We start from the raw sequence: 12,205 nt of genomic DNA, 5'->3' as shown, positions 1-12,205 counted from the left end.
TAAGTGACGTCATCCTATGTACTGCTGACTACTCATAAATAATGTGACCCTTCAACAAAAGGTTACCGCTATATCTGTGGATTTTCAAGGTGATGATGATAATGCAAATTGGACAAAAACAAAGAACACCCTGGATGCTGAGTTATAAGTTGACACCTCAAAGAAATTACCAAATATGTCAAACAATGTTAACTCCCGTATGACATCACTACCGGTGACTGACTTTTACAAAATGATGTGTTTACTGACAACAGTATGCAGGATTTCTAGAGGAGGATTTTCGTTGATTGGGGGATCATATATACATATATGTGTCACGTACATAATCAGAAACATTCTTACAATCTGCGTACTGTTATTTGTTTACCATCTTTTCCAATGTAACAAAGAGAATTAGTCAGAAATGCAGATAACTACCGTCGTCCTTGTGCGTGATTTAGTGTCAGTCATGGCGTCACAGAGGACAGAAACTTTTACGGCTTCTGTTGAATTTACCACATCATTGTAATGTATATTTGTGTAATTCTATAATTAGTGCAACGATACCCTTCCCATGAATATTCTCAAACGTGTGATCGAGTCAATGTATGCAACAATTAGACGAAAATACCCCTGAAAATGCTACTCATTATAAAATCTGAATTTTGCTTTGTTTACATTTCAGCAAGTACAGTGTTCCGAGTACAGTTTGTGTTTCCATACCTAATTTATTTCGTATAATATTTCATCTAGATAATTTTCATTGGTGACAAAGACCATTTGTCATTTGTTTCTAAAATATATGAGGAATATGGGGATTCATGTATAGCAGCTGAGTTTGAAATATACCTGATCGAATAGGTGTCTCATAACTGGCATTTTGTAAACACAATCCAATACATTCCCTTCGCTGTTCATGTATGCATATTTTCCAAAACATTCTAAACAATTCTAGGCTTATCAGCAACATTTCAGATCACTAATATGCTATTATTCTACATTTAATATTCAAATAAATATCCGATATTTAGATTTCTAAACACACAGTAAATAATTGTGATTTGGCGAGAATTACAAAATTCAAAACTGTGAAATGTATTAGTTTGCAGGATATATTTTGAATTTTATTCGACTTCGAAATGAATGTTTTCTTAATGGCACTTCCTAAAAATATTATTAATCATTGATCAGTGCCTTATTACTTTCACAACCACCTTATTATGCCCCGCCCCAACGAAGTTGGTGGAGGATATTGAAATGCGTTCTGTACATCCGTCCGTTTGTGCATGTGTGCATTGGTCCCAAAATTGTTTCTGGAGCATAACTCAGAACCGTTAAATATTTCTCTACGTAACTTTGCCTATCTATCAGACTCATGCTGAACTTGTGCATTTTGCTATTTAGGAATTTTAGACATTTTTTATTTTTTTATGTTTCCATGGTAACAAGTTGGACTTGGTTCTATAAGGGTGCTGTTCATTTCCGGAACGTAACTCAAAAACCGTTAAATACTTTCTTACAAAACTTTGCTTGTCTACCAGGCACATACTGAACTGGTGCCTTTTGATATTTAGCACTTTTAGAAATTTTTATTTTTTATGTTTCCATTGCAACAAGTTGGACTTGGAAAACAATAAGGGTAGGGTTTGATTCCGCATGAAATTTTCCACATCTATCAGACACATGCTGAATTGTTGCCTTTTGCTATTTATGAATTTTAGAAATTTATATTACTAAGCATTATTTCCAGAAATATTTCCTTGCCAAACATTGCATGTCTATTATAAAGCACATACTGAACTGGTGCCATTTGATATTAACGAGTTTTAGAAAGGTTTATTTTAGAATTTCGATTGCAGCTATCAACATGGGCTAAGAGAAATGTTGGGTCAGTTACCTGATATGGGACCATTATGTGTTAAAATGGGTGGGGGATATACATGTAGCAGTGTGCGAGCTTAGCCTCAGCCTCCATTTTGTAATTGATATCTTTTCCCATAAAAACCAAGCTTCGTTCTCAAATGCGACCTACAAACAGTAAATACAATTTGCTAGCAGATGACATATTCACTCTCTAGTTTCTACTAAAACAACTGTGTTTTTGTACTTTTAAAAGTTTTCCGTGTTACGAAATATATTCACTGAATATTCATGCTTTTCACCTGGGTGATAAGGTTTATTCATTTCATGATGAGGACTATCTTTGATAAAATGTTCCCAACTGTATGCATACCTGACAGGGACTACATGGGCTACCATAATGATACAATGTCTTATATTTTTTCTCAGGAGGAATGCCATCATTCCAGCTTTTCTTTCTATTTCCTTTCTGACTTTTTGGATGGCATAAATGCAATCACATTCACAAGATGCAAAATTCTACGAGCGTTTACAAGTTCTACATAATATTAATGCATACACAAGCCTTATTGGTAAAAATGTACTCTTGATATTTTCCACTTGAAAATTCATTAGTTTTAGAGGCATCAGAATTCCAATATGTTCATACCTTTCTTGACAAATCTTCACCGGTGTCAGTTGGAAGTCGCATCATGATAAATAGTTAGTAAGAAACTGGCTCTGTGTGGGACTTCTTGGTCACTTTGAGGGGGAAACTGGGGACTGTCTTTTATCCAATTACAAACATGTTTACAGTTCTAGCTCCTCCTATTTTAAGTTGGATATAGGAAGCTTAGTGATCAGTGATTGCAGGAAACACAGGAATTGGCCCCTCCTGCTCTTAAGATAGATGGAACCCATATGTTTGTGAATGACTTCTACCCTGTGAGAGAATATTTTGAGGTCACGTGACTTCAATAAACATGTTCTCACAACTTCTACAGTGCATGGATGGGTTATATTTTGGTATTATTTTGATAAATTGATATATGTGGAAATGGGAAATATATGAAAATATTACATGTTCATATAGGATTTGTAATAAAAGGTTTATATGAGGTAGGTGTAGAGCCCAGGATTTTTCACGTCCTGTGACAGGGGTTGTGACGTCACTATGGGGATTTTAGCATTGAATCTATTTATAACCTGTGTGAAAGCGAGGCTTGGTTTTCATCTATAAGCGGTAACATAGGCTGAGCTTGCTCACTGTAGATGACTTCGTTGGCTATACCCGTGTTTGCTTTCAAATGGATTTTAAACCTTTTTTTATTTCAATAATTGTTATATGGTCAACTGGTAGTTCTAATCAGAAAATGACAAATATGCATATCAATCAGCTGCCAGAAGGTGTTTGTGGATGAAGTCGAGATTGACCCAGAAAAGAACATAGCGAAAAACCAGGCCCTGAAGGAGAACCTGTTCATGATGGTTGTCTGTATTGAACTGAGGATCCCCCTTTTCCTGGTGGGAAAACCAGGCAGCTCCAAGTCCCTGGCCAAAACCATTGTTGCAGATGCTATGCAGGGCACCTCAGCCAAAAAGGAATTGTTCAAACAGCTCAAGCAGGTTTGTTATAGTAGACTATTTTAATTCATATATCTTTTGTGCAAGGTGGTTTGTTTATTTGCTATTCTTTGATAAGTATGCCACGATGAATTTACATTTGTAACACCACACATGCTTGCAATTATCATAGAGATGCTGTCTGAGATTAAAGGTGAAGGTCACTTGTGCATACAACTTTGTCAATAAAGTATCTGTCATCTAAGTTGGTAGTGTCAAAAAGGTTCTTGATAGATGTTTCTGGTGGAAAGTGTTTTAGGCATTCAGTATTTTGCATGATAAAACCACCTTTCTTGTCGTACACAAAGTTATATTCTTTGTCTGTTTTATTCAACATTACATTATTTCTTTATTTTCATGCAGGCCCAGATGGTGTCCTTCCAGTGCAGTCCTCTGGCCACTGCTGAAGGTATTGTCGGTACCTTCCGTCAGTGTGCTCGCTACCAACAGGACAAGGACCTGGACAGGTTTGTCTCCATTGTAGTTCTGGATGAAGTTGGTCTGGCAGAAGACTCTCCAAGGATGCCGCTCAAGGTAATGAAAGATAGAACTTATAAATCTTGATAAAATATTGTATGTATGTTGTTGAGATCTATGTATTATCTGCAACTAAATATCTTGTATTCCCATTGGTAACATGATTAAAAAAGTATGAAATATTCATAAACAATTGTTCAATCTACTGAGCATTGATAATTATATCTTTAAATGGTAGGACATGTTGAGGAATATGTCATATTATCAACCTGGTTAGTTTATGTTAACACTTTTCTTACCAACTGAATATGACCACTTATGAATTAATACAGCATTTAAGCGCATTTAACCTGTACATTTGTTTAATTAATCTTTGGTGTCTCAATAATAAATGTATATTGTTTCATTGTTCACTGATTACATCTGTAAATATTTCAGACTCTCCACTCACTGTTGGAAGATGGCTATCAGGGCTTTGAAGAACCAGGACAAGATGTGCAGGTTGACGTATCAGAAATGATAGATGACGTCTTTTGATAATCTGAGATTCTTGTATGATAATTGCGGATGAGTTCCCTTTTTGGCTTATCTTAATGTGTATCATCCCACTGTTACATATTAAGTGTTTCCTTTGAGACTGGACTGGTATTTAGTTTAAAGGTTAACGGACAGTGACTAAAACTGCTATATATGTAACCAGAGTTCGAAATTCCTTTATTTTACTGACAATGGGCTTGCTGACTTGGTTGATGCATGTCATGGTTTTACAGTTTCATGGATTGATGCTCATGACATCAATCACTGGATTGTCTGGTCCAGACTCGATTACTTACAGACCGCCGTCATAGAGCTGGAATATTGCTGTGTGCGGCTTTAAACAACAAACAAACAAATGTACTGACAATGGCACGGTTAAAGTCACAATGGCACAATTAAGTATGTTTTCAGTGTTTGAAGGGCACTCTTATAAATTATGTTTTTTAAATGATACTACCTTGTGACAATCATTGATACATGAAGCCAATAATAAATGTACTTTTGCAGAAGTAAACATGACACATGTAAGTAATGTTGGCTGTTATCATCTCAGTGAAGAGGAAGGATGCAATTTTGCTAATGACTGCTTATTATCTCTAGCCTTAGTGAATGAAATTCACCAATTTAGCAGATTTATCAAAAGTATTCTTCTAGTTGGCACACTTACATTCCAAAGGACAGACTGAAGCATCTTTATGATTGCCTTGTGGCACACTTAAAAAAATATGTATTTCTATCCCTGTGTAATACACCTTGCTTGGTGTTGAAGTTGCTCCACAACTTTTGTTGTATTGTTTTGATATTATTTCTGTAGTGGTATTTTTCTGTGTTTTTCTGTCTGAAAAAAATTTCTATGCACATGACAACCTTAATTTTCACAATTACGAATTAGGTGTTAAATTCCAAAAGTTAAAGGGTTTTTTTTCATACGACTTTTGACCTCAGAGTGTTGTTTTCAGAGTGGTCAGTCACCAGAAGAGGATGAATTTGAAGGAGATGAAGATCAAGGATATGACATCAATGATGAACATCAAACAGACAAAAAGCAAAACAATAAGGCAGGTTTCCAGTACAGGCATCACACCATACACAAATGACAAATAACTTGCATAAGATTTTATTCCTGGGAATAGTCTAGCTTTGCTTTGTTTTGTTTTATTTAAAATTGTTAGGAATTTCCCACTTTAATACTTGTCCTCATCAGCACACATTTGACATATGGAAACTAGCTAGGCTACCTTCAAGCACCCATTTAGTATCTCATGTACATGGTTTAACAAAGTCATTATGATGTAATGTTTCATAGTCACCAGTAAGAAGATCAGAGTAATTAATGACACATATACTATGTGGTTATATGAAAGAAAATACATTTAAATATTTCTTTAACTGTTATCAATTGCTGTGACATGAAACTATTTACACATAGATGATTACATTTTTATTTACTTTGAGAAATTGTTACGAACAAACCCCTTTACTTTTGTTTTGCATTAAGAAGATTCCAAAGTATCAAGGGAATATATAGTTTTAATGATCACAGTAAATGATGCAAGCCAAGAAGTGTAAGCAGTAGCTAACTATTTTATGTTTTTATACTGACAGGTTGCCTTCATTGGTATCTCCAACTGGGCCCTGGACCCCGCTAAGATGAACAGAGGTATACTGGTGCAGAGAGAAGTTCCTGATAAGAATGAACTTGTAGAAAGTGCAGAGTAAGTATTGACAAGCAGGTGTTAGACTATTGTTATTTACATAGCGTGTGTGTGTTGAAAAACAGTACTTTATTATAATCAAATATTCTCTTTATTGTACAACAAATAGGATCCTCAGATAGCACAATGCTAGTTTGCTTTCAGTTTGTGACAGTTGTTCTGTGTTTGACAAATACTGAATGCTACCTTATATTGTATACCATTTTGACACTACACTTTTTGAATTTCTTTAAAACTAACAATCTTTATGTAAATATTTTTAGAGGCATTTGCTCAAGCAAGAAAGAAGTTCTCAATAAAATCGAGACATTGCTGCCTGACTTAGCTGAAGCCTATGAGGCGATCTTCAGAGAATCACAACAGCAATCAAGAGAATTTTTTGGCCTACGAGATTTCTACAGGTTTGTATTATCAATTTGTATCTCAATGAGTCAGAGGTATAATTACATTTTACTAGGTCAGGGCATTGAAGTGATAGGATTTTGAACACCTTTGATTGTAGGTCAAGGTCACTGGGATGGTCATGCGTAAGGTAGTTCTGGTTATTTGTATAATGATGTGTTTTTATGACATGTTTCCACTAGAAATAATCAAAGATCTGATTGGCTGAAATTGAATTTAATTAAACAGGCAGTGTATCTAAGACTTTCTTATAAGGGTAGCTAAAGGCATGGAACTTTCTGAGTAAAAGCTGTACTTCATAAGACATGTGTTTTCCTAAACCGGAAATGAAGTCTTTGACCGGAAGCACATGCAAGGTTTGTTGTTAAAGTACATGAGGCATGGGACTTTCTATTTTGTTTCTATGTGTTTCCCAAACCAGAAGTTAAGTAATGAAACCAGAAGTGCATATCATTTTTAGGAAGGTACCTAGAGGCTTGGGACTTTCTGTTTTTATGTCGTCCTGCATATGTGTTCCTAAATGGGAAGTGATGTCATTAAGCAAGATTATAGTGCCTTTGTCATTCTTATTATGTATCTACTAAGATATCTTTCTGTTTTAAAGTTGCAGTGCATATGGCATGGTTTTTTTCCACAACCAGAAGTGATGTCATTAAACAAAAAGTGCTTATATCTTATCTAAGTGGCATAGGGCTTTCTTGTTAATATTGTTCTGCACTGGGCATGTGTTTTCACTTCTCAAATATGATGAAATCAGACTGTAAGCGATGTCATAAGAGATAAATGCCAGTCCATCACATTTTAGCCTCTTACCTTTAATAATACATACATGAATGTATCTCGTACAAGATAATATGTGGTTAGTGGCATCATATCGAAATATTGAGTGAAAAACATATTGTCAATGACGAGATTATTTAGAAAACAGGGTGGGCACACCAGATATTGATCTACACTCCCAAAATTAATATTACAGACATTTATGGTCATTGGACCTTCACTATTATTTCATCAGTTCCCTTATTTTTTGTCAGTAATATATCTCTAGCCTATGTTGATAAACACTCTATTTAGTTAGCTCTATATAGTTAGTGAGAACCCTTGCTTTCTTTCTATACTTCAAGAAAGTATCAAAATATGGTCAGGTATTGAAACATTTGTGAATGGGGGAATTACCTATTCTGCAAAACTTTCCTCATCAGTGCTTGCCATTACAAAAATGTGTGTTTGTTGGGGCTGTACATTAGTCAACAGTTAAATAGATACTGTAAACAGGGAATTTTTTGCGACAATTTTATTATTGCGAGTTTTGCGAACGAGACTCAATCGCAAAAAACAAAAGCGCAAAGATAAGTATAAATAATACATACAACCTTTATTCATTGCAGCACGTCATCAAATGTTGAAATCATCAACCAGAACCACAAGTTACTCAATAAGTTAAAAACACAAATGAATGCAGAATGGTCACACAATACATCACAAATGACAGTGTAAACAGACCAGTTAGTGTCACTGTTACCTCAAAGTAATCCTGCCTTAAAATTCTTCCAACCTTGCTCATCTTCCCGAGGCAAGAGCGTTAACTGACTATAAAAGTCCAGTTTCCACCCTTGCCGAACTAGGCTGGTATTATGGAGTTACATTTGGGCTGGACTAACGAGTCTATGCATAGTCCAATCAAAATCGCACACCGAAATCGAAATCCGGTTCGTAAACTGTGGTGCGGATTTCGGTCGATTTCCAGATTTGTAAAGCATGTGCACCGCCAACTCGTTGTCAGGAGATATTTTCTTATCATGTTTTTGATAAAGGTGCTCACGTGATTTGATGCATTTTGTGATGTAAGACCCGTTTTATCACAATATAGATCTTGATTATTGATCAGATCGTACTGACTGGGCGCCACCATTTTGTGTGAAGCAAACGCATGTGATAGGAGAGGTGGAATCTGATTGGTCGATGGGAGAGGCTTAGAAGGGACGTAACTGGTAATAGCCACTGGTGGCGCTACGAACGAGCCCAGTTATTCCAGCCAAGTTCGGCAAGGGTGGAAACTGGACTTTTGAAGTCAGTAAATTCTCTTGCCTCGGGAAGATGACCTTGCTTGATTGCGTCAGTATCCTTTGCAATTTTGTCCACACAGGAAACAAGCCATCTTGTGTGAATCGGTTTCATGACACTGGTCAACTTTCCAGCCAACTCAGATTAACTAGCTTCGGAGAGAAGCTGTCTATTGTTTGGTAATCGAGGGGTCATCTCAACACGGCAACTAGCAAAAATATCTCGTCGCAGTATTGTCTTTGGTGTGGTATTCGCAGTTTTTTAACGGCGCAGAAATAAAGCTGTTTACAGTATAAAGAAAAACCTCACATTTTGTTAAAATTTGGATGAAAATATCATTATACTGTATATTTATCCTGGAATAACTCGAAAAGTTGTCTTGGACGCAGTGGAAACAAGGGCAGTCCTTATTAAAACTACCAGGCATTTCCAGTTGATATATGGTACCCAACAAGGAGACTTGCTTCAAGCATGAAGGAACAATAAACTTGATTGGACAGCTATTTTTAGCATTCAAACCAGACTCAAAACAAAACTATGGTGCTGAATTTCGAATGGGACCAAGATATTTATCAAATCAAGAATAATGCAAATTTCTAAGTGTACAACAGTTGTGTTTTGATCGTAAATTAATATTATCTATATAAACTATTGGATATTGATACCTCTTGCAGTAATCAATAATATTTTTATGCCCCGCCATGAAGTGGGGCAGAGGAGTTCATGCATCCATCCATCAGTCCATCCTTCCATGATAGTGATAACATTGTTTTCTTTTAACTATGCTTTTCACAAAATAGCTGGCACCTCACTTGCAACAGGCTAGCTATTTAGTATCAGTATTACCATACATTTAGACTATGTATTATTGTTTATCATTTATATATACTACAAATGCATCTGGTCTACTGGTTTGGTTCTGTTGGTCTGACAAGAAGAAATTATTCATTTCAGCCTTGTAAAGATGGTGTATGCATTTGTTGCCACAAGTAAAAGAAACATTTGTTGGCACCAGCTGGAGCATGCAATCCAAAGAAACTTTGGTGGACTTCACACTCTAAATCCTGTAAAAATATTCAAGCATGAAATAAAGACAATTGATGTACATGAAGAGGTAAGATGGAGTTTATACTTGTTTACACATCAAACTCTTTGCTTTCTGGTTTAAAGGATTATTTTGTTGAAATGGTTTTCAACTTTTGGACCTGTGATGCGAAAGTGGGCAAGCGGTCAAAAGCTCAAGATTAACATGTTCCAGATGCTGAGATCGTATCCCGCTAGTGACCAGGTTGTTATTCAGCCTATCGATCAACAATGTTTAGAGGCCTTTATGGTGTTGTTCACCTGGCAGGAAATGGGTACCCGATATGTGAAGTGGATGTAAAAACATTCTAGCACCTATAGGCAGCATTGGTTGTACATACTTTAGAACTAGAATGCATATTGATCCATTGATCGGAGTATAACAGTAAATGTATACCACATTTCATCTGATATATCTGGATAAGTGCAATATATAAATGTATAATAGGACTGATTACTCACATATCAACAGCCCATTTTTATGTATTTTTTAATAGATTAAAACACGATGTCTCTAAGCTGTTCAAACAGAAATCCTAGCTGATGTATTAATCATGGCTGCCATATTGAAAATGTCCCTTATATCTTTTTGCACAGCAATTTCTGCATTTCCTTTTATGAAATTTAACTTGCAATGATATGCAGTAAGCAAAGTGACATATATTGTTGTGTATCTTCAACCTTCAACCTTTGACCTTCATTTACCGTATATGACCGCGTATAAGCTGAATTTTGAGGACCAGAAAAAATATTCTGTAGAAAGGGGTCGGCTTATCCACAGAATACACTTTCATGATAGTATTTTCCGGATCGTGATCGGTCAGAAACATCGCCTGAATGACGGTCCGATAGATTACAACTTCCCGAAAGTTTGGATGTTGCCACGACTAGAGCCATTATTGTTATAAATTACCAATAAAGTTATTATTATACACCAATGTTGTCATTATGAAAAAAATGTTATGCATGTTACTACTTCCGATATTAAGTTTTCAACTGAATGTTCAAAGTTTATCGTTCTTCATAAACTCCACAATCTTTACATGTAACAATATATGTAATTCCCAGCTATAATATATAATCCCCAGATGAAATCACCAATAGCTATTACGTACGTTTTGCAAAGTTCATAAATTGATAGTGAACAAGTATCTACCTTTACTGAAAGAGGCAAATAAACAACTGTAACGGCGAGTTATTCCGTTCGCCATTTGCAAAAACATGATGTATCTGCCATGTTGTGAGGAAGCCTATTGTGTAGAAACTTCTGTTTTGCAGAACAATGACCTACTGAGGTATGAATGTGTTTGAACAAGATTTTGTTTATAGTTTATATGAAATACCTAAACGCTGTCAAGTTTGATAGCAAACACAGTCTGTCCATATGAGCTCCTTAATTTTTTACCAATATCGACCGACTTTTGACAATGATGAATTATTTTACAGCTTACGTGTCAGTCAAAGTTATTCAAAATACTAAGAAATCTATTTTTAATGAACTCTTTATGTATTCAGACTTGTTACTTGTGCAGGTTCATACTGATGACCCAGACTGCTCAACCATAGCTCTTTTAAAGGCGGCATTATCTGGAGATAGTACATGCAGGTATTGTCACTTTCAAGATAAGAGCTGCTTTAAGTGCCCCTGAACCAGTGAGATTATTAAATATTTTATGTCCTCTGAATTTAAAACCCCAAAATATTTACATTATCCCAACATCTTCACACACTAATTAACTCCTGTAATTTATCCAAGAATAGGTCAGAAGTATTGCAAATAGTCAATGCTGTGTTCACTCCTCAGGCCATATGAGTGGCAAGACAATTCTTACTTAGAAGAAACTTAGAGAAAGTTGTTTGTTTTCAAGTTCTTAAGTTATGCAAGACCATCTGTACTTTCTTTTAACTCTAGCTGGTAGTGCATTGGTTTCAAGTAAATATAGATTACATATTTCTAACATCCTTTCAAACATAGTGAGAGCCGTTACCTGCTACTGCTGACCGAGAACTACGATGCTCTGAACATCCTACAGCAACACCTTCAAGCTGATGATTATAAGCATCATGTCATCACTATTTTTGGGTCAAGTTTCCCAAAGGATCAGGAATACACTCAGGTAAGATCTGCAATGTTTTCACAGAAAAATTGATGATTTGTTTCAGTTTCCAATTAAGGAATTGATAATTAAATCTATTGTCATTATTAGTTCATTTATATGAATTTGTGTAAGTAATGAAATTGAGGACTACATATGGTAAACATAAAAGCCTGATAAGACACAAGTTATCAAGACCTCATGTTGATAAGATGAGCGATACTACACAATGACATGTCACTACAAACATTTAGATAGGCCTTGGTATAAATTAATGAAGTAATCATCATGATGATAAAACTTAATGTTTAAGACACTTATACTTTTCAAACCAATGATACCATTATTTCATAAATTTGCTATGAAGTGTTTTAATTTTTGTGTGGATTC

The 12,205-nt window shown here is 35.5% G+C and overlaps 1 protein-coding gene across 1 annotated transcript in view; it reads left to right on the top strand.

The window, feature by feature from the left end:
* The window catches only part of LOC139473602 (E3 ubiquitin-protein ligase rnf213-alpha-like), a 351,622-nt gene that overhangs the window by 227,792 nt on the left and 111,625 nt on the right, over positions 1–12,205 (top strand). The window contains exons 43-51 of the mRNA XM_071256275.1: positions 3,216–3,444; positions 3,805–3,975; positions 4,357–4,419; positions 5,415–5,513; positions 6,061–6,170; positions 6,434–6,571; positions 9,591–9,750; positions 11,252–11,325; positions 11,695–11,836. Of these exons, the coding sequence (XP_071112376.1) occupies positions 3,216–3,444; positions 3,805–3,975; positions 4,357–4,419; positions 5,415–5,513; positions 6,061–6,170; positions 6,434–6,571; positions 9,591–9,750; positions 11,252–11,325; positions 11,695–11,836 (1,186 nt within the window). The remainder of the gene's footprint in view (positions 1–3,215; positions 3,445–3,804; positions 3,976–4,356; positions 4,420–5,414; positions 5,514–6,060; positions 6,171–6,433; positions 6,572–9,590; positions 9,751–11,251; positions 11,326–11,694; positions 11,837–12,205) is intronic.

This window comes from Haliotis cracherodii, unplaced genomic scaffold (genome assembly GCF_022045235.1).
Source record: "Haliotis cracherodii isolate W230 unplaced genomic scaffold, xgHalCrac1.p SCAF_3, whole genome shotgun sequence".
NCBI lineage: Eukaryota > Metazoa > Mollusca > Gastropoda > Lepetellida > Haliotidae > Haliotis > Haliotis cracherodii.
This window is presented reverse-complemented; position numbering and strand designations above follow the sequence as displayed.